Source organism: Phasianus colchicus, chromosome 11 (genome assembly GCF_987193195.1).
Source record: "Phasianus colchicus chromosome 11, bPhaCol1.hap1.1, whole genome shotgun sequence".
Taxonomy (NCBI): domain Eukaryota; kingdom Metazoa; phylum Chordata; class Aves; order Galliformes; family Phasianidae; genus Phasianus; species Phasianus colchicus.
Window position 1 is genome coordinate 6,381,693 of NC_143446.1, and position 22,652 is coordinate 6,404,344.

The 22,652-nt window shown below is 36.5% G+C and overlaps 1 protein-coding gene across 9 annotated transcripts in view; it reads right to left on the reverse strand.

The window, feature by feature from the left end:
- IQSEC1 (IQ motif and Sec7 domain ArfGEF 1) overlaps positions 1-22,652 on the reverse strand; it is a 361,739-nt gene that overhangs the window by 235,199 nt on the left and 103,888 nt on the right. For all 9 annotated transcript variants that reach the window (XM_031608745.2, XM_031608737.2, XM_090148117.1 and 6 more), the window contains one exon: positions 9,763-9,792. In XM_031608745.2, the coding sequence (XP_031464605.1) occupies positions 9,763-9,792 (30 nt within the window). The remainder of the gene's footprint in view (positions 1-9,762; positions 9,793-22,652) is intronic.

Genomic DNA, 22,652 nt, shown 5'->3' on the forward strand with positions numbered 1-22,652 from the left:
CACAAAATTACAAATAACACACTAGTTCATAGTCACATTAGACCCAGGTCTTGAAAGTCAAATACTAATTCACAGTAGATTAAGTGCACTATTGAATAATGGTCAACTATCTACCATACATCATCTTGCTTAAAGCCAGTATTCAGCCTGTGCACCTGAAAAGCCTATTTGTGGCAAAGCCATGTGTTGGTCAGGTTACTTACAGCAGTGCTTTACAAAACAGTTAATTTCCAAACCAAAGATAAAAGGAAAAGAATATTAAAAACAGAGCTGACACCTCAGGTGTGCCAAGTTTGTTTTAGTGCATTCTGAGCACATACAAAATGGCAATGTACAAGCTGAAAGGCTTATCTTCACTGCAGAATGGAAATTTTCCTCAATTTATTCATCAGAGCTGAGGGGTTTATTAGAAGGCAAGTGATTTAAATGAACTCATGCTAGATTTTTGATGTTGGTATGAGGATAAAAGGACTTCCCCCCAAACTGAGTAATTGTAAGTCATCTTAATTCATACACATTATTGGTCTGCAGGAGGGAAACATTCTATTGAGTTCAAAATTCACTTTATTCTAAACAATGTTCTAGTATTTACCAGTCCTAAAACGCTGAAGATCAAATTACCTTCAATTGTATGATAAACCAAAGCACTTAAAGAAATTGAAAGACTGAAGATTTCTAGCGAGTGTTCTGTAAGCGTGCTGTTATAGATCTTCACAACACAGCTCTTGAATATGACTCATCACATCTGCACCATAAACCACTTGCAAGTCACTTAATGTTTATCTTCAAAATATGATTTTCCTACTTGTTCAACAGTGAATGTAACTAGTATTTCATGCAGCTCACTTAATTTCAGCTCCACTCTAATTCTGCATACAGAGATTGTTTCTTTCATTAAAATTCAGAAGAAGAATCTTATTCCCCTGATAAAGTTAACTATTATAAATAAATTATAGGGACATCCCAACTAATGTACTTGATTTAATCAACAAGAAGTTAATGAGACCAAATTGATAGCAGAAATTAGTCAGGACTAGTTGGCATTTATTTACAGATACATTCAGAAAACGATAAGACTGTGGAATCAATATGGGGTTTCAGCAAGTGAGCTCCTCCATTATAGAGACAAGTTAAAGTGCTTTACTTTCTCCTCTTAATTTGAACAGAAGACAGCTAATGATAGAGCAAGGCAAAGAGGCCCAAATGTTAGAGCTTTCAGTTAATCATTTTTACTAAAGAAGTTACAGAACCCTTAACAGTCTTCACTGTGCTTAAAATACAAAGTATGCATGAAAGACTTCCTTACTGCTTTTTCTTCACCCAGTAGATTAAAGCTAGCTTCATTTCCAAACAGGATAGAAGTGTAAGTATAATTTGAAATTGGTTGATACAACATTCGTTTTCTGCCCCATTCCTGGAGGCATTCAAGACAAGGCTGGATGTGGCTCTGGGCAGCCTGGTCTAGTGGTTGGCAACCCTGCACACAGTGGGGGGAGGTGAAACTAGATGATCTTTGAGGTCATTTTCAACCCAGGCCATTCTATGATATGAGTCTATGATTGTTTTCTAAGGTATTCCATAAACAAAATCTTGAAATATTCCAGGTTCCATATGGACATGCCTTATTCTTGCTCTCCTGCCTACCTGTGATGTTGCTCATCACAGCAACCTGAAGATAGACATTAGGGCCAGACACTGAAGTAATACCATCACAGAACACAGATCTTCAGCTTTTACTTCAATATCTCAGAATCCATGGACATCTGTACTTACACTTGGTCATCCACCCAAGTTCACCACAGTCATGCTTCCAGTTAATCAATTCACAAGACTGCTTCCAAGTGCACACCACATGTGCAACAGATAAAAAGTGAGACAGTGGGCAGCTTGTTGCTAAGGTACTTTGCCCTTCTCTGCTATCCGCTTTCCCAAAGGAAGCTCTGCACTTGGAATAATTACATCAGGGATATCATTTTCAGTTGCAGTTTGCAGTTATGATAAGAAATGAATTATCCACTGATACTCAGGTTCACTACATTCCAAATTAAAAAAAATAAAATTCTACTGCTGCTTTGTTATGCAGCAATGTAAAGTTTGTCTACTGCTTTTATTACTAATTTGTCTTTTCTGCCCTTCCTTATAAAATGTCTGTAGATCTTTCCCCCTATGTTTGTTACAGCTCTCAAGTTAAAGACTACAAAAATCTTGATATTGCTTTAAGGATAAGCCCCTATATTAGGTAATGATACATTCTCAATGTCCAATAAAATAACCTACAGAATCCCCCCCAAAATTTCCATATCTACAACAGATTGAGAAGCATGACTGACATCCTTAAATGTGAATTAAAGTTTAACATGAGTGATGTGCTTCTTTATAGCAGCAGGAGTAAAATAACATCTGAAACTGAACAACTTTCTTAGCTAGAAAGTAAGGACAACTAGCTATTGCACAGTGAGCATCATGCAGCTAACACTTCCTGAAATTTAGGAAGTTTCAAAAAAAAAAAGTCTTAACAAGAAAGAAAAGTGAGCCTCAAGTCCTAAAATCATGCTACATCATAAACATTTGGTTTACTTAGAATAAAAATATATCCTTCTATTGATTCCAAACAATACAAGAATATATTACAGAAGACAGACTTAAAAAAAAAAAAAAAAACAGCTAAAACATTAAAGACAGTAATTAACTCAACTGGATTTCAAGGTACTGTATACACCATTACACTGGGCATAATACATTGATATAATCCATTATATACACCAAGTTTTTTTCCTTCTCTCTTCCAGTGAGAAGATTCATGCTTATGCGCTGGTTCAATTGTGATAACCTAGAAAGTTCTTTTTATTCTTAGTGTTGTTAACATGCTCTTCTGTTTTCATTTTTTGAAGACATAGCTCGCTTGCTTCATCTTCCCTTTACTTACAATTGCATTTAATGGAAAATGTCTAAAAGCATCACTCAAACAGCTCAGATGATGAACCAGATATCTAAGTCATGCTTACAGCCTAATCCAGGGATCATTGTTGAACTACACTGAGGCACAGAAGTGCCTAGAACACAGATTAGAGAAAGGGGGGGGAAGAAATTCTACAACACTATTTTTCCTGCATGCTTTTTGAATAGAATTAGTTTAGCCATAACTACTTGGGTAAAGCAGTGAGATCAGAACAAAAAACTGGAAAAATAACATTAAAGTTCTATTTGATTTTAAGGTACCCGTAGATTAGAATCCTAACAATAAATATTTAATACACGGATTCTTTCTGAAGACAGATTGTGTGCAAGAAAGCTCAGATTTTATTGGCGCTTTATGGATACCAATCATTAAGAGAACTGTCTCCAGCTCATGTTCCTGTCAGTTTGCACGTACACATTGATTTCCACTAGTTACTGGAGACTGTTCTCAGTGATGAGGACAGAAAAGTAAGCTGGTTAATCATGGTCAGATTTCACTCCTGCCCTCACAGAGTTATCTCTATTATAAAAGACTAACTACTATAAATAGAAAAAGCTAAGCTGACTTCAGATCATACCCAGCTCTTCTCTGGATCTCCCACAGCTATAGCAGATGTGAGGTTCTGTTTCTTTCAGTTCTTTCCTAAAACAGATGCGGAGCAGGGACAGCTTTGTATTGAAGAGTACACCACATTCTCTGTTCTTCTGAAAAAATACATGCAAAAAGAAGCTGGAAAGCAACATCATTCAGTGGAAGCTGCATAGCAGGATCTCTTCAGCATACCAGTCAACTAGCTGACAGCTCTTGTCCCACAAAACAGCTGATAGCTGTGTAAGTTCTACTCAAAATACATACCAGTCCTATTTGCCTTACCAAGAATTACAGTGATAAATGAACTGAGTAATTACAAGCAGCTCAGCAGGTGCTGAATCAAAATTGTCCAAAGCCTGTGAAGAACATTATGATACAGATAGCAAGTCTGAGAGAGTCTGTTTTCTTTTCTTTATTCTCATATTCTATCCCCCAGATTTACGCCAGTTTTTCATGTGAATTCTAATAGAAAAGAACAAAAGCAACTCAGCATTTACTGTGGAATGGTGAAATCATGAAAGAAATTTAAACTACTTTATCTACACAAAAGATAAATCCTGTGGCATTACAAGTGCTCAACTTACTGAATTAAGTTGTGCACACATGTTGCTCATTAGGAAGGCCTTATCTTACACTGTAACCAGTGGGGACTACTTGTGAGCAAGAACAACTCCTTCAAGAATCGACTATAAAAAGTAGCTGCATTGAATTAATGTGAAACCACTTACAAAGCTTTGTCTTTTCTTCAAGATTGCAAATTTGACAACTGCCAGCCTGTCAAGAGAATTATATTGAGCACAAACAGCACTTTGAAACTCAAATTACAGCTGTCTATTTCCAGTGGAAATAATCTCAGGCAAACTGCTTACATATGCTAGTTTATCCACCTGGATGGCATCTGAATTTAGCAAGACTTGATTCTACTTCCTGGTACAAAATAGTATTCTCAGTAATTCATAAGTCAAAATATTAATATGATACTGAAATAAAAATTAAACCACAAACATATACCTACCTATTTTCACAATTACTGACAAAGTAAATCAGTCCTTTTCTAAATTTATTCACCTTTCAGCTCCATGCTATTTCATTGCCAGCTGAGGCCAAGGAAATATTATTTAAGGGAGTAAGGAGGTGTTAAAAAAAGAAGTTGGCTTAGTTCAAGTTTTTTTCCCCAAATAAAATTTGTGCCATGGCCGGATTGCTTAGAATCATTTACAGTGCTTGAAGCTTTTGAGTCATCAAACACTGAGTTCCCTAAAGTTTATTCATTCACTGAAAAACAGTCCATGGAAAAATAAGCCAACAATTTGAAGGACAGAATAATGGACTGTCAGGTTAAAGAAGCTCCATTCACACATCTTCCTCCTACTAGCTAATATCATACAGTTACAGGTTATTCTTTGAGGGAATAATGTGATTTTGTCTGTATCACCTGGGAAGCAGGACACATAACTCACTCCCTTGATTGAACTGTCTCAAGAAAGAATGGTATCCTGTGTTTTTCTTCTTCCAGCAGAGAATAAATAAAAGCAATAGAGGGTCTATAGAGTTGGATATATACTTCTCAGTCACATAATGATGACTACTTTCTGAAATTCAACTAGTTAAAGCATCTACTATTTCAGCCACTAAAAGGTAAAGTATTCTGATTAAGCATCCATAGTTGACTAGCAAGGCTTTAGGTTTTTTTTTTTTTTTTTAAATATATGGGTCACTCTGAAAGTAATGTCTCCTGCTTGTTTCCATGGAAACTGCAACAGACACAAAAAGCATAACAACGCTGTTTGATAGAGCAAATTCTCAGCAACAAAACAGTATTTTTCAACGTTGTCACCAGCATTAGCTCTGCATTCTTGCCAGCGACGAAAAAGATCCTGCATGCCATGTTCATAAAAGTCTGCACCAGTAGAGGTGATACATGGGTTTCACAGCTGCTACGACGACAACATTGCTAAAACACTCCACCCACCACCTCACTTATGTTTGGTCTCTATAAACATTCATCAAGTGTCAATGAATGTCAATGGGTGCCATATTTTCTGCATGGAGAAATTCAGCACCACCCCTTTGCTTCACGCACACTTCCATGCCAGACAGCATTTTGTGACTGCCCTTCTGCTGTCAACTGTTGCACAAAAAACAAAATGTAACAAAACATTAGCAGGAAGGTTCAATCTCTTCTGCCATCCCCCCAGCATCCACCCATTATAACACGGGTCATAATAAAATAGGAGGCATTAGTTTCGGAGCAGCCCCCACATTAGTAATTCTGCTTGTCAAGTCAGTATGGAGTTTAGAGCACTTACACCAATTGCTGAGATACACACTCGATCTTTTTTGAAAATCAGAAAGTTTTAGAACACCTCAAACTGAGTACTCAAAAAAAATTAAGGCACTCAGTATTACTAGGAAATCAAAGCCTAGTTGCAGTTGACAATCCATTTTCCTAAAACTCAAGTGTCTAAAATGCCACTAATGACACCATGAAGTTATTTTGTTATACTGAATACAATTGCTTGCTCTTGAGCGAAGAGCTTTGCCACTTAGAGTATTCCACTTAGAGTAAAGTGAATGGAAAAAATTGTGAGCACTTTACTGTTCAAAGTCTCTGATGACATCAGTGCACAGTACACCCAGAACAGCAGGGTAAAATGTGCAGACCAGACTTCTGTTTCAGATACTATTGCACTAGAAATAATGGAATGCTAGGCAACTGATTGCATGAAGCAGCATCACCTTCACCTCTCCCAGCTCAGCAGCTTGCAAACATCATATCTCCATTTGCCCAACCATCCTCATGCCAGGAAACTGCTCATTTCCCTCAGAAGGATGATGGAGATGACTGACACCGACCTGCAGCCTGCATCACTGAGTTAAATCAAATGTGCAAAGAGTAACTTCTAGGTGGTCATGCTGCTTGGCACACTAGTAGTTGCCATCTTACAGAGACGAGCCTTACCGATGCAATGGAGAAGAGTGAAAAATCCTCTTTAATCTCAAACTATAAGCTAATCACCATTAATACAGTTTGTTTGTATTGCAAAGTCACTTTGTATCGGTCAGGCATTCATATTACATCCAAGTACCACATCACAATACCCATGTTGTGTTAGCAGTTCATTTCAAGGTAACTTTCACCAGTGGTAAAATGGTGTTTGAAATATAATTCATGGGAGTTTTCCTATTTTTACTCTTACTTACACTGCACTATTTGACAGCGGACTGCATTAAATTTAAAAATATGTTTAAATCAACTGATTAAAAATACTTATTTTTGTTTTGAGTTCCTCTCACAGTTGTTAAGTAAATTCTAATGACTTAGAAAAGTGTTTACACGAGAACTAAAAGCTTCCAGGAAAGGTCCATTTAGATTGCAAAGCCATTTGAACTTGAAAATGGATTTCACAAGTCTGACTTCAATTCCCCCAAATCTATACTTTGCAGGTTATCAGAGAGAGAGGGCTGAGTCTGAGTTCAGGTAGATGTTACTGAAAATGTGGGGAAGCCCCTCTGATTCTGCTGCATTTTCCCTCTCTTTGGCTCAGTTACTGATGTTTTATCCACATGTTTAAAAGCCATTCCTCCCACACTCCACCCAGCACATAGTGAAGCTGATATTCTACAATTCTTCCCCTTGCTAAAGTATATTAAACTAGTAGTTTTTCACTTAATCTAATGTACATCTTTACTTAGCCTTTTTGCATGATCATCAACAGATAAAAATAAATTTTCAGCATTCCCCATTTATTTACATTTTTAAAAGAATGTCACAGACTTGACTCAGCTAAATCATTTAGCTGATGTTTTTCTCCATAACTTCAACTGCCGTATATTTTTAAACCAGCACCACAGCCCTAAACAACCTTTTATGTTTAAGTTACATGGCTACACACAGAGCATCACACCTTTTGGCAACAGCCTTACAGCTCCCACTCCAGGCTCCATCACAGCCCCCTGCTGTTGTATAGTGTTGTTACTTATAGTTAGCCCATTTTGTACTGCATTTCTCCTTTAAGAAATACAAAATCAGGATGGAACAAGAGTATATTAAGATAGGTCAAATCAGTGGTTGGACTGAAATTATATTTTTCACAGCAGCTGAAGAGACAAGTAAAAACACTACTGTACTGAGAACATCAAGGAGTTGTGGTTAGTAGCTGTACTGAGCTCTAATATATTTCATCTTACTTATTTTACTGCCAGAAGAGCAGCAAAGGAATACTGACAGAAACAATTAAATCTCATGTCTTTAAATCGAAAAACAAATGGCTATTACATTCTAAGAATGGGAAAGAAATGTGACTCAGAATGTAGGTATTGTTTCTGTGCAGGATTTGATTTCTGGAGGTGCTGCTAGTCAGAGATGCTTACTGATCTCAAAGGAGATCTTCAAAGTCCCTTTGTGGTCCCTGCTTGAATCCTCTATTCTCATTCTGTTGCCTTGTGCTCACTAAACCCACAAGGTTCATTGTAAAGGCAGGAGAAACATCTACTTACTACACCTTAAAACATCTTAGTCTTCCAAAGTGTGATAGATGATGTGCAAATGTAGCATGATTTAATCATACTGCTAATTATCAAAATCTCATGTAAATGAAAGCACATTTTCTACAACATAGGAAAAAAGGCAGCTAATTCAAAAGGACCACCACACTGACAATTTCATAGCTCACTGTGCATGTGTTCATTATATCTGAGAAGACAGAATTTTCAAAGCAATTTATCAAAGTAGTAGATTTAACATAAATACTAAAAATTGAAAATTAAATAACATTCAACAAAAGGAAGCTAATGCAAGTTTGTTATGGTACCACAATATTATAAGCTGAACATATTTGAAAAACTCACACAAACAATGGATTATTTATTAGTCACATTGAGGAAACCAAGGAAAAAAAGTCAAGCTAATTATCTACTTCTTTTAACTGTTTCAGTATTTTATCTCCAAACACATTGCTTTACTGCATCAACCTTGCCCTTGCATAGCCAGATCCAGCGTTTAAGGAATTTTAGGCCTCTTCAAAATATCTTTTATATAAATTTTCATTCTTATGACAAGTTACAAAGCTACTGAAAACAAATCCAGAAAGGCAATAACGTGTGCTGCTGATCAACTGTATGAAATACTACGGCATCACTGATAGTGGATATTCCATTCCAATGTGAAAAGAGCTGGATATCCAAAGCCAGTCTCTCAGGTCTGGAGTCAGCTTATACTCATTCAACTCCATGAGCAACCTGAGCTGAGCTCAAGGTTTCCAAGTGACAGGTAAATCACATTTGGCTTCAGACTTGTGTGGCCTGACAACCCCAGCTGCTTATCACAGGCTGGGAAGGTGGGGAAAAGACAAAGCTCCCCATAAGATATGCTTCTTTCCTTATCAATCTTAATACTTCTCTTTATAGCTCAGAGGCATGACAACTGGTAAGAAGATCCCATCAGAATTAACAAGTTCAATGATCCTGACAAAACTGAAAGTTTTAAAGAAAGGGGGAAAGAGGGATCTAGTTTACTGTAGTGCTCTAATACATACATGACTTTCAGATTCAAGCACATGGGTTTGTAATTTTAGTTATTTGTAGGGCACTGCCCAAAGTTCCACAAGTTTGACTAAAACAGCTACATTTTCTTCAAAAAATACCTTTGAAATAACATTTGAAAAATACTGATCAAGTTCAAGTAGTTACATTAAATTCTCTAAACTACCTGAATCATCCAAGTGCACAATGAGTATTGTAGCAATGGGTCAATGAAGATTCTCTGTCAGATAAGGAAATAAAGACTGCCAAGAAAGCCAGAACACCAAAACAGGTATGTGCCCTTTCACTAGTACAGCACCAACAATTGACAGCTACAGCACTCCTTTGTTAACAAGTGAGCATCTAGGATGCTAATTTTTTTTTCATTTAAAATGCTGTAAATCAACTACAAATGATATTTTGCAGTTACCAAAATTAAGACGCAAGTCTTATTTAAGCCATATTGTAAATAGAAGCATTCAGGAATATCATATTATTCAGTACTGCATCCATCCAATATAGAAGCTCCTTTATTCAAAATACAAATGGAATGCTAAGTAGAACGAATAATCACACAAAAAAACTTGTACATCTGTTTCCATTCTACACTTAAAACTGTGCTTTTTAAATAAAATATTTTCTTAGAAAAGTTAATGCAATGTAACTGAAAGAGGGGGATGTGCACATACCTGACACTTCTTGAACTGTCACCTTCGGACCTGAAAAATAAGATGCAAATAGTTAGGATGACAGTCTTCCCACACATTCTCTTTATGTTTCAGCAAGGTTTTCTAAGGCTTTCCCTACTATGTAGGCATTAAAAAACAGTTATTCTTACATTTAGAATAAATCTATTAGAAGTTCAAAAACCTAACAGTTGAAGCCAGTAACAGGAATACTACCTAAAATATGTGCTATCAGTCTCCGAAACATCAATGAAGGCCTGCAAACATGCAAGCTTTTTGCTGTTTTAGGCCTTTCTTCAGTCTTTACTTAGCTAAGATGTTTAGGAATCTAATTGCCGAACTTATCAGATATTATCCGGTAAGTGCAGCTGTTTGTAAAACAGTTTTTTCATAAAATTTTAAAGCCACACATTTGCCTGTTTCTCAGAGTTGTGAAGAAATAAGTGATAAAATAGATTAAGTTACAGAAGCTCTTGAAGACCATTTTTTTCTCAAGGTGAGACCATTTCATCAAATCAAAGTCAAAACAGGAACTTTTCTGCCCCCTGTTCCCCATTCCTTATTCCCATACTTTATTTTTTTCTTCTGAATGAGGAAATTGCAATTGATGTCACTCATACTGACAAGTTTTCTGCCTCTTAAGATGAGCAGAAACATCACACTTGCAGGATTTCGGGAAAAAAAAAATATCCAGCACAAAATATTCATCTATTTGCCCCATTCAGTTCTTTCCTCACTACAAAGCAATCCAGCCTTATTGCTACTGAACCCATAACTGCATACCAGCTTTGTAAGCTGAAGCTGGGAAGTCGTAATAAAAAATAATCAAAGCAGGAGATTCCAGAGCAAAATGAAGCTTCAAAATACCCTTTTCCATGTCTGTATCTTCAGAGATGAATATTAATTTGCAATATCAGTGGACATTTCTTAGCACAATGATCAGTGGAAGAAATAATACAATGAACCAATTCTAATTATTGGAAACATCTGTTTCAGCATCTTCACCCAGGTAAGGATCAAAGATCGACATGAAGTTAATTAGTGATCACTTCTGTATCCTGGGGAGCTCGTTAGAAGTCCATATCAAAAGTTGCCCTCTGTTTATTAAGATTATTGGTTCATCTGACACTGCAAAAATACATTCAAGACTGCCTCTTCTGTTTTCCCTCAGCTTACAGCCTGCACACTGCTGCACGCCAGGAAACCTCTCCAGCATCAGATGGAGCATTGATGCACCAGCATAAGGCAGTAGCAGGAGTGCAGCTATGCTGGACATCAGCCAGCTGTAAGCCTTCTTTGTTGTAAGCCTTACAGACAAGCAAACATCTCAGCCAGAGCCAGGCAGGGTGCCCAACACAGCTTACAATACCTCCAGCCGATGCTGGGGTTTTCCGTATTTGCTCTCTGTTGCAAGCCAAACTACCTTTGAATTTTTATTTTTAAAGCATAAGCTACATAAAATAATTTCCTATTTTTTAGGATTGCTGTTAATATCTCACATAAGGAAACACCTGGATTCTAGTTTATTATAAAAAAACTGTAGTTACATGGAAGAAAACTATGTCAAGCAATCTGCAAACTCTACCCCTTCAGCAACCAACTCAGATGGTGAGCATTACCTTCCCAAAAATCAAAGACAAAGGTAATTCTTTAGGAACATACCCAATACCAAATACTTCAGATCTTCCATTGACTGAAAAAAGCAAAACAAAACCAGACATATTTCTTACTAAAATGACTTCATCTGCAGTGACTACTTGCATCTTATGCTAGTGGCAGAGGAAAGAAGTTGTGCCAAGTAAGAGTTTCTTAAATCTAATCCTTGGAAACAGTACTAAAACCTCATTTTCAAGATCTACTGTTGAAATAAATGTCAAAAACTGATGCTTTTTTCCTCCCCCCTCTATTATGTATTCAAAACTGTTTTTTTTTTTCTTGAAGCTTAATGAAATCTGGATTATTTTACAAGTAATGAGATGAAAGAAAAAACTACAGTCCACCAAACTACAGCACCTCCTGCTGCCAGAATATCTCCTGGGACAAGAGACTGAGTGCACATGGCCAGGTATGCCTATTAGTAGGAATATCATTTGATGTTACTGACAGCTGACACTACAAAATACTTGTGAAGAACATTTAGCAAAGCTGAAAATTCTCCCCAACACAAAATAAATCACCTTCTGCCTACAAAGGAAAACATGGTATTCCCAGTGTAGTTTCTACCCATACAAAAAAACACTCTTGATCTTCTTAAGAGCTCTGAGAATTTGGGTGCCTCTGATGTTATTACATGCATTACCTGTTACCACCACATTTATTTGACTGCATATAGGAAGATTTTAGAAAAAAACAACATGGAATGGAAGAACAGTTATACAAATCCACACCAAAGAAATCTGAAATGAATATATACCAATAAAACACATTGTCAGTTCTTCTTGATAATGAAGATAGCATCCAGTACCAAATGGCTTTATATCCAGCTATGTTATTTAATTATTCAAAACATTTCAATTTACAGACATGTGCAAGACTTAGAAGTGGCCTGCACTTCCACCTGGGCACCCTGCCATAGCACTACGTGTAAGCTGACATCCATCTCTGTAGATAATGTCTCCTTTTAACACATTCAAGATGGACCAGAAGTGAGGAAAGAACTGGCACAGGGCTAAGTTCTCACATCACACTGCAGATTCATGAACTAAATGTTCACTGTTCATTTGATGGTGTTTTGGGACTTCCTTTCTCTCAACCTCAACACCAACCCCAAACTCCCCCTCAATAACAACCAACCAAGAAAGACAGAACACCACTTCTGCCTGGTCATTTTGAGTTGTTTGATTTTAGACATGCACATGTAAGAAAGGCTTGAAAATAGCTTTTTTCTACATGATTACCCTATCCTTGAATGCTACTTGAACAGAAAGGGAGGGAAAAAAAAAGAACTCACCTATACATCCCCATGAACAATTTTAAAATTAATAAAATGCTTAACTGACACCTTCCCACACTCATTCTTCTGCAAATTACATCTTGCAAAACATACACCTTACAATACCCAAAATATACATAATAACTTGATGGAACAAGTTTTCCACATAGAACTGAGACAACTGGATTTAATGCCTTGATTTTCTGCTCCTCCTCTTGACTAGAAAAACAAAATTATCCAAACAGGAAAATCCCTTTGCATTCTCAAAGGATTCTGGAGTCATGAGAAGCAACCAGCAGCCATCCAAGACAAGCTTCTCATCAGCTCACTATTTCTCTCACTAAAAGTCCATAAGTATTTTAAGAAATGTGCTTTAGTTCAAGAAGAGTCACAAGATGAAGGCTGGGCAACTGCAAGATTTTGGTACTTGCTGAGTTTTTTCCAGGTACACTGTCCTGGAATCAATTGCTATCTCAAGTTAATTGTTTTGCTGCTCAGCTTAGCTAAAAATGGGAATAGACAGAACGAGTTCCCTTCTTTGATTTTTAGGATACCACCAGGTGAAAAACCTGTGAATCTAGCAGTTAGAAAATTTAACATCTTCAAAGTCAAGATTTTCTCAAGTAAATTCCAGAGAGTTATTTACAGATTGTCAGTTTAACACATGCAATGAATAATTTGTATGGCTGAATGAACACAGCTGTAAAAGCTACTAGTTGTAGTTTAAAATGTTAGACTTTCTTTAAGCATTTTAGATAATTTAAGTTTTTAGATCATTGGTTAATGTTTCTGCTTCTATTATGCATTTACTAGACTCTGGATTCTTTTCTCCTTTGGGACAGATAAAAGAATCTATCACTACTGACACGAAGAGAAAGGTGAAAAATCGCAGACAGTATATAGGCTTACTTCTTGTAAGACCTTACAGAAAGAAAAATATCTATCATATCTTCAATTTCAATAGAATTGAAATAGAGGAGAGAATTAAACAGGAAATAATCCATTGAGAGTAAGTTATAAGAGTGATTACATGTAATTTTCCTCAAAAAATATTGAAGAAATTCTATGCTCATCTCTGGTTGTCTTCCAATATTTTATCAGCCTTTTGGAATAGAACTAAATAGTTATCTGCACACTCCACTGAAGTATAAGTTTGACTTCTTCCTAACCCAGGGAAACACACACCCACAGGAAAACATCCTTTAAGATTGTTACAGCCAGTAGAAGCAGAAATGACTCTGCTAACAACAGCATTTACTGTAATTCATTTTCAAACAGAGGCCAGACATCATAGTACTAACATAGCAAAGCTTGAACCAAAAACTAAAAGAAAACAAAAACAACAGCGGTTAAGATTTACAGGGAACAGCAAACAAAAGTGGCTGTTAATAATTAATAAGTGTGAATAATTTCTGTCTGTCTAAATTGAGTTTGTCACCCTCTGTCAGTCCATGTCTTTGAAAAGTGAAGATTTTGGGAAACATCTGATTTCTTGTTACGAAAATGGGTATGCAAAGCAGAAGATAAATCAAGACACATCCACCATTATCTCCCTATAAATACACCAAGCAGGATAATCAGGAAGACGGGATTGTTACATAGTTCCACATCCCCACATCCACCCTTAGATAAACTCAGCCAGATCTCCTCATCTCAGAAATCACTCCCAACAGAATATAAAGAATTGGGTAAAAGCCAAGATTTGTAAACAGTCTAAAATTTCCAGGTTAAATAATCATACTCTATGTGAAATTAATTTTCCTGCAAACCTCAAGAACAAATTTTATTTGTTAGAAATTTCAAGAGACCTGCTATATGTAGAAATATTCAGTAACCCACACATCAAAGGGCATTCATTCTAATTTCATTTGTTACTAAAGAAAAACACTGAACCAAACCTTTACAGAGCAATACTAGCTCAGTGCATTTGATTAAGCCTTGCTTTGAACATAGGATTTGTCCCAAGGAAGTAAACTACACCTGTCACTAATTGTTCTTTTGTACTATATTATGTCTTCCAGTATTTGTTATGAAGATGGCCTACAATGAATGAAGTCTCCCTGAATCTCCTTAATTGCTCTACAAACAATGCTACTTATATCACAAGACAGCGTTAGCACGCTTCAGTATAGAGTTCCCATGCTCTGAAGGAGCAATTCAAAACAAGGCAGATTTATCAGGAAATTTCTAGCCCCAGCTAAAGACTGTTACAGATTAGAGCTTTCTAGGATTTTTATTTTAGCCTGCTGAGCTTGAATGACGTTATTTGCCCCCATGGATCACAACAGATCTGCAGTACTCCATTAAGAAACACTCAGTGAGTCTTACAGCAATGTTGCTTTCTGGGCATAGTAATGAGATAACTAAAACCTCCCTGAGCCCCAAAACAAGCACATTCTCTGTTTTTTCCCTTGCTAAGTAGGCCTAGGTCAGCATCAGCGCGTTGCCAGCACTGTGCAGAACAGTATGTCCAAGAATACAAACATATGGAATAGAGGTTTTACAAAAAAGGGCTAGTTTGCAAGATTTTGTATATTATGCAGTTAGACAGATAGGAAATTCTACCGCGCTGAAGATTATTAAAAGAACTGATAAAATATTTAGTAAGACCTGTGCAGCCAGCTGCACTTTAAAGAAGGTATGTTTTAGGATGAGAAAAATATTTTTACCACTAATTATGACTGTTCTGTAATCTGCAGGATTCCGTAATACACAACTGAAGGAAGGAATGAGCACCCACTGCTAAGACATTCTCTTGTGCCCATCACAAAACTGATAGAACAGATCAGTTACAGACTTATAATTACTACACTGCCTTTTGATTTAATAGTGAGAAAAATAACTATTTTGTACAGTAGGAAAGATAATGTGTTTATCTTTTGTTATTATTTGGGAACAGTAATGACCTGATAGTTTTGTTCTTTTCCAAATATGAGAACTTAATGGCCACAGGATCTCTAAAAACTTTCAATGAGACAGAATTTCTTTCAGAATTCACCTAACAGTCAGATACGACTCACAGGCCAGAAGTACACACTGCAGAAGACTGCTTCCAATCCCTCAAGCTAGAAGCATTGTCTTCAGATGCTGACCTTAAAGCACAGGGGTCACAAGCACTCTTCGTGCACATTAGGATTAGGCACAGATATGATGCAACTACTAAGAAGTAATCTTCAGGAAGATCTGTGAAGTCAGAATAAAGGTAAGCTCAAAGGCAAAAAATTAAAAGCAGTATAAACTTTGAGCTTTATTATATCCATTCACATATTGAATGCAAGAATATAAGAGCTGTTCCATGAGAATAGGAGCCATTAAAAAGACCTGCATGTTATTGATGTTTCTGTACCTAAACAGTAACGTGCTCCAGTATCACCAGTATCACACCAGAACAAGTGCTTACCTAATAGACTTGAAAGGAGCCAAGTTTGATTTTAGTCAAAAGATTTAAGGAAATGCACCAAATTGAGGACTAGCATATAAAAGTCATCAGACCTGTCACTGCATCATTGCCTACTATCATTACTTCCCAAATAACAACTAGACATACTGCCAGGGGAATCTCTTAATACAAAAAGACGTAGCATCTCTGAATTCATCTCTTCTGCCCTAAGGCCTATGGAATCGAACAGGAGATAGATGACAGCAATTAACAACACCCAAAAACTGGAAGTTTATAAATGCGTTTATACCCACACTTTCAACACTAGCTGTTTATCTTTTAACATTATGTTTATATCCTTACATTCTTACAATATGTATGAATTTGCATCATATGTAGCAAGCAAGCAGCTCTTTTCAAATGCAGTGCATCAGTTTACACTTTGGTATTACAGTTCTCCTACTTTCGGGTAGAAATCATCACTAAACCAAACTTATCACAAGAAGCATAACCTTCTAAGAAATTCCATGTTATAAGAGCACCAAACTCACTCTAAGGCCTCAAGATTCTTGGTCACTAAAGACAGACGATTGTGTTTTTAAGCACTAATTTCATGCTATAAGTGTGTTGAATGTTTTCTGTTTCATTCTTCCCAATGCTTTTAAAGTGCTTTATTGTGCCCCATTCTACTGATCATATATGCTGCATGTTCGTACTCCTGAAAAGATGACTTGGACAGGTGAAAGACACAATGAAAAGAGCCCCTTGCATGTCCTAGCTATATGGAAAACGTTTTCAAGTAGTGACAATTTCCTTTTGCCTAAGAAAACAAGGAGCAAGTAAAAGCATAACTTGACATGTGCAAAAGTTGCCTATATAGGCTGCAAAAGCTTTTTTCTTACAAACAAATACTTTTTGATTGCAGAAAAGCAGGAAGAATTTAGAAATGATTTACCATTACTAAAATGGAAAAAAAAAATAGTTTCAACTGAAGTTCCAAACAGCAGAAAGCTACAGCTGAAGCCAGAACTATACAAACTAAAATTGGGCTGGTACTTAGACTAATGCATCTCATTGTACATCATGCATAAAAGTAAACCATCTTCATGTTATTTTCTTGTGAGAGATAAGTTAATAGAAGGGTAAACAGATGAATCGCTAGCTGGAAGATCCGATGTTTGTTGTGTAAAGCACCATTTTCAAAGCAAAAACAGTGACATCAGGTGTCCAGTTACCCTTGTGCACACAGCAATGAAGCAGGTAACTGCTGGGTACGCTGCTGGAACCGGTCCTTATGAGCAACCCAGCGCATGTACCTGTAAGCAGAGAGTTACTGGGTTATGGCAATTCTTCCCAATTGTAGTGAAATAAAACACTGCAACAAATCCCACTGTGTTAGGGAGGAAAGAAGGATAGTGAGAAAGAGTTCTATATTAAAGCACGGCATGTGACTGACCACTTAAAAAAGACAAATTGAATACTGAATTGACTGAGTAGTAGACCCAAAATTGCCTAACTCTTTTCACTGGAACAACACAATATTTCACAAAGAACATATGTAACTAACTTTTCATCCTGCATTTTTTTCAATTTCCATTAAAGGAAGTAATGGATTTTTCAGCTTTCATTAGCACACAGGGGTACAATATCTTCTATGTGCAGACTTCAGAGATGAGCCTGCATGCACTCATATGTGGAGACGAGCCCCATCCCATGAGGCCTTCCATTCCAGCTCTTGGCAGGCATGGCTCATGCTAGTGGTGACTGTCAAAGCCACTTCAGGCCTTACAAAGGCAGTGTATACACATACAGAAACTTGCAGCAACCATGTCAAAAAATGAGCTAAAAAAAAAGAATCAGTTTGATATTCCCATCCAAGCTTACTCTTAGAAAACAGCCACTTCCTTAGGTAACAGATGAAATTTTTGTCTACTGAAGTTTAACTGCTAAACTCAGACATCTATCAATCCATAAGAAGCAAAAAAGTAGCTTTCATAGATAACTTATATTCAATTACCACACCACCAAAGTGTAGCTACTAGTATATGGTTTCCACAAAGAGCTTGCTATATCTATTCCCAGACTATCTTCAGCCACTACAGCCCACAGATTGTTTTCCAAATGCTCCCAACATGGATTGATTTCTGATAGGAAAAAAGATCAGCTTGACTGTATTGCTCAGCTATCACTGCTGCGTACGCTACGGAGCTTAAGGCTAGATAGCATTTGTGCTGAACTTATCATCTCTGCACTCATTTTGTTCATCTATTTCACATTTTATAGTAACCTAAGTTCTCTTTTTCTCCTAGTGTCTAAAAATACTTTGAAGCAATGGTTGGAATACAAAGCCCCACATATTTCCACAAAAAGCAACACCCTCAGTCCATGCCGTGTACTTGCTATCAAGGTTATTGATACCATCTGCCTGCTCAGTGAGAGGCAGAGGAACATGCTTGCTCCAGCATGCAAATAAAGAGCTGCACTGGGCAGACAGTACATCCTACCACCACCTGGATAACCTGGAACCATCTTCAGTACACAAATATTTAACAAAAACAGTTCAATACACATAATACAACCATTCAGAATAGAGGTGCAAACCTCCTCAGAGCACTTCTAGTTACCTGGAAAAATATTGTTATCTACTGCACACAACTGTCCAGGTTATTTGTGGAAAGGAAGGGGAGAAGCAAATTAATTTTTTCAGGGTACACATTTCTAAAGCTATGCACAGACTGAAGTAACAGTGATCTAAGCACAAACCTACTGGGACGTATTTTTACATTTCTGTATCAAAGAATTCTCTGTCCATCCCAGGAAGGGGAAGCTAATAAGCAGAAGGATAAATTATACAAAGCAACTTTTCCCATCCACCCCCTGGGAAGCATGGCATATGTCACAAAAACACAATTTCTGGACAGTTACGGTTCATGTAGACAGGCTCATTCAGAATGCAATCCCTTTAGGTATGCTACATGGTGTGACAGACAAAACGATCTGTGGAATAGAAAATACAGCCAAGCAGAACACAAGTCAAAGGAGGAGGAGTGTGGAGTTTTGTTTACAAAAGTTTTCTATTATCCTTCCCTGCAGCAAGCTGTGTTTTGTGAAACTAAGGCTTCTAGAACAACACTTCACTCTGCTAAAAAGCCTCTGCAATTTCCACTTGCTTTACCTGAAGACCATTATCAATACCCATCTCATGAGATTAACTTGGATGTCTGTGGAGAAGTCAATTTACGTTACAGGTAAAAATATCATTAAGTACCCCTACAGAAGGAAACTATTGCTTTATTTTGCTTTAATAAACCAGGGGTGCTCTTAAGATCAGCATCAGACAATTAAAAAACAGAATTGGAAGAGAAAATTACTAAAAGTATCTTGGCTTTATGATCTGTCAAGATAATTTTACCAGTTTTGTTTTTTCCTCCATTGCTGTTCAGTTATTTGCAGTTCAGAATTTCTCATGAGGAAATAATTGATACTACAAAAACTGAAATGGATCTGCTTCCATTCCTTGAAAAATCTCATGGTTATTACATTAATCATTTTACAGGTGAAGTAATTGCATTTTTTCCCTGCAGCTCACAAGTTTTCAAGCCATTTTATCCATAAATTGTAGAGTTGTTCTTATTCCTCCCAGAGGGCAGGAAATAGTAACTTTACTCAATTAGATATGAGTTCCATTTATTCTTTGTTTTAAATAGTTGAGTAATGAGAAGTTCAACGCAGCAATTGCAGTGATTTTTTGATATAACCACGCATCAGGAATCCTTAAGGAAGTTCAATAATGTTGTGATAATCTGTTTTACAACCAAGAAAAAAGTACTGAAACTTTTTTGCACATGTGCAAAGAAGTATTAAGGAGCATTATTCTGTGTTCTTCTGTACAATATACCTACAAAAGGCACCATTTCAGCATAGATGGCAAACTACTGGACAGGTTTCTGATTTTGCAGGTAAGGTCTTGCAAAGAATGAAAACATAGATTTTGAGGAGTCCTTTGATTTACAGGGTGCATCCTTATATATCACATTAAAAGTAACGGTTAAGATACAAGTATAATTTTTCAACAGTTATGGCTCCAATGCTTTTCCATTATGAATGTATCTACAGAAAAATACAGTTTATAATCAATTTAACATCTAAAAGGAGCAATAATCAAAAGCCAAACATTTAAAAAGTAGTCAAATCAAGCTTGGTCTTTCATTTGTATCAATTATTTGTATTCCCCTTAACTTAGTTATCCATCTTCCAAGGGTTTTTTCCAACATGGATTGGGAAGTACGTGTGGATTAGAGACAGAATGAGTAGCCAATAATCCTTCATCAAGAATGAGCCATATTCTACATATAGAATTTATGCCTTTAATCCTCAAGCTTTGGATACCATCTACACAGTTATCTTACACATAAAAAGATCTCACAATATTTATTATCCAAGGAGAAAAAACAATAAAATGTATTGAGACATAAATGGTGTTAGTCTTTCATCCCAGGAATTCAACTTTCAATTCAACAATAATAATAAATCAAAATCCACCATCTGGAACCTCCCTATGCAATTCAAGCCAAAAAGACATTCTACTTTAAGGATAAATTTTTCCAATTAAAGTTACATTTCTGTTTTATTTCAAAACAGCCACCTGAACATTAAACTCTACACACAATTTGTTACAAGTCCAAGAGATTTGTCTCCAGAAATCTTAAAACAAACAAACAAACAAAAAAAACCAACAAACAACAAAAAACAAAACCCTGTGCTTTTAGAGCACTAACTCAATTTCCTACTAAGATGCAAGAAAAGTATTAAAACCTAACATTCCTTAAATCTAAATAGACTACCTTGTAGTCTACACTAGCAGTATTTGGGATAATGCCAAATACAATCAGAAACATTTGAAGACAAAAATCTGTTCCAGTGGATTTTGTGTGGCTTTCACAAGAAAGAGACATTTTGCCAATCAGTATAAAGGCTTTTTAACTTCCCAGATCAGTATGAAATTCTCACGTCCTGACATTGTACACCATTCTTTAATAACTAGTCATGTTAATTTTCCCCAGAAGTAAACCCGATTTCAGTGTACCTATGCATATATCAAATGCAACCTTATTTAGTTGTCATTGATGTAACCAATTAATATTGTAGAATCAGAAAAGATATAAACAAACAAGTATATGTTCCATTGTTATAACTCATTAGACACAAGGCAATAAATTGATTGATCAAGAAGCACTATAACTTGTAGCTATCAAGTCTTTGCATGCAGAAAGTAAGAAGTGTCCTACTATAAGAGCATATCCCGTAGTCAAGATTCTTGGCTTCTTTTTTAGGTGCCTGGAGGCATCAGATTTAATTATAACGGCTGTACTTACAGCTAATGGTTTTCTTGTTATTAGTCAGATTCCATCTGTCCTAAAACCAGCAGTGGTTATTGAATGCGCCATCCCCAAAAAAACAAAATGCCCTTCTTTAGACAGTCTCGAGGTTAGACGGTCTTGAAATGATTTTGGCAAGGAATGGAGCAATATGGCCTAGTTATTACCTTCTGAAAGAGACCATACAACTTTTACTTATTTAAAATCATTTGTCTTCCCCTCCCCAAAATGCAGTCTTTAGTAACGTTACAAAACCTTCAGGAAGAATTTTAATGACTTATCCATCCATTTTACAAGCATGACTTCAATTGCACTAATACCTTATGTAAACATTACTCAGATGCTTCCCTCAGAGATCCCTCTATCAGCTGTACTTTTGATTCTCCTCTCAGTTTGCTGTTATCTATTTTCCATTCTCTTGCCATTGACACACTTTTTTTTAGACCGAAGCACTTCCTATCAACAGATACTGATCTTAACACAAGTCAAGTCTTCAGCCTTTTGGATTCCCTTAGCCTTCACAATGCTAAAAAAGCCCACCACATTTTGTGCTAAAGTTCACAGTAGAGCACTTTCAGTCTTAACTTTATTAGCATGCTACCGTATGTGAAAACGCATCATATATCCACTTGTTGGTAGGAACAGCACTACATTTTTTCAGTTAATTCTTCCCAGGAAACAAAAAAAACACTACACTATTCTAACCCCCTTTTTCCCTCTTCCCTCCTCTCTCCCACCAAAAAAACATTTTAAAAAGCAAGCCCCTTTAAAGGACAGACAGACAATATGACTACTGAAGTGGTGTTACTATTTCAACTTGAGTCACATGGATATTTGTTCATATATTTCATTACAGCTATAAGAATTTGGATCAGATAATCTAACCCCATGGTCCCACTAGCACTGCTACCTGCAAGCTATTTATTCACTTGACATGGTAAGCAGATGGCAAGATTCAGAGGTTAACTCACAGTCATCTGCTAGCTTGTGCAATAACTTTATATGTTTCCTATCCGTTCCTTATATAGAAAGAGCTTTTAGAGCAAGTGAAACTATTCCCACAATTATACTCACAGTAATTTTATTTATTTCTTTCTTTTACAGCCAATTAAGTCTCAGTATTTTCACTTCTTAAAAGCAGCATTCATTCTGGAGCACTGCAGCTATAGTACGTTAAAACCATAGTACCGTACAACTGGAGATA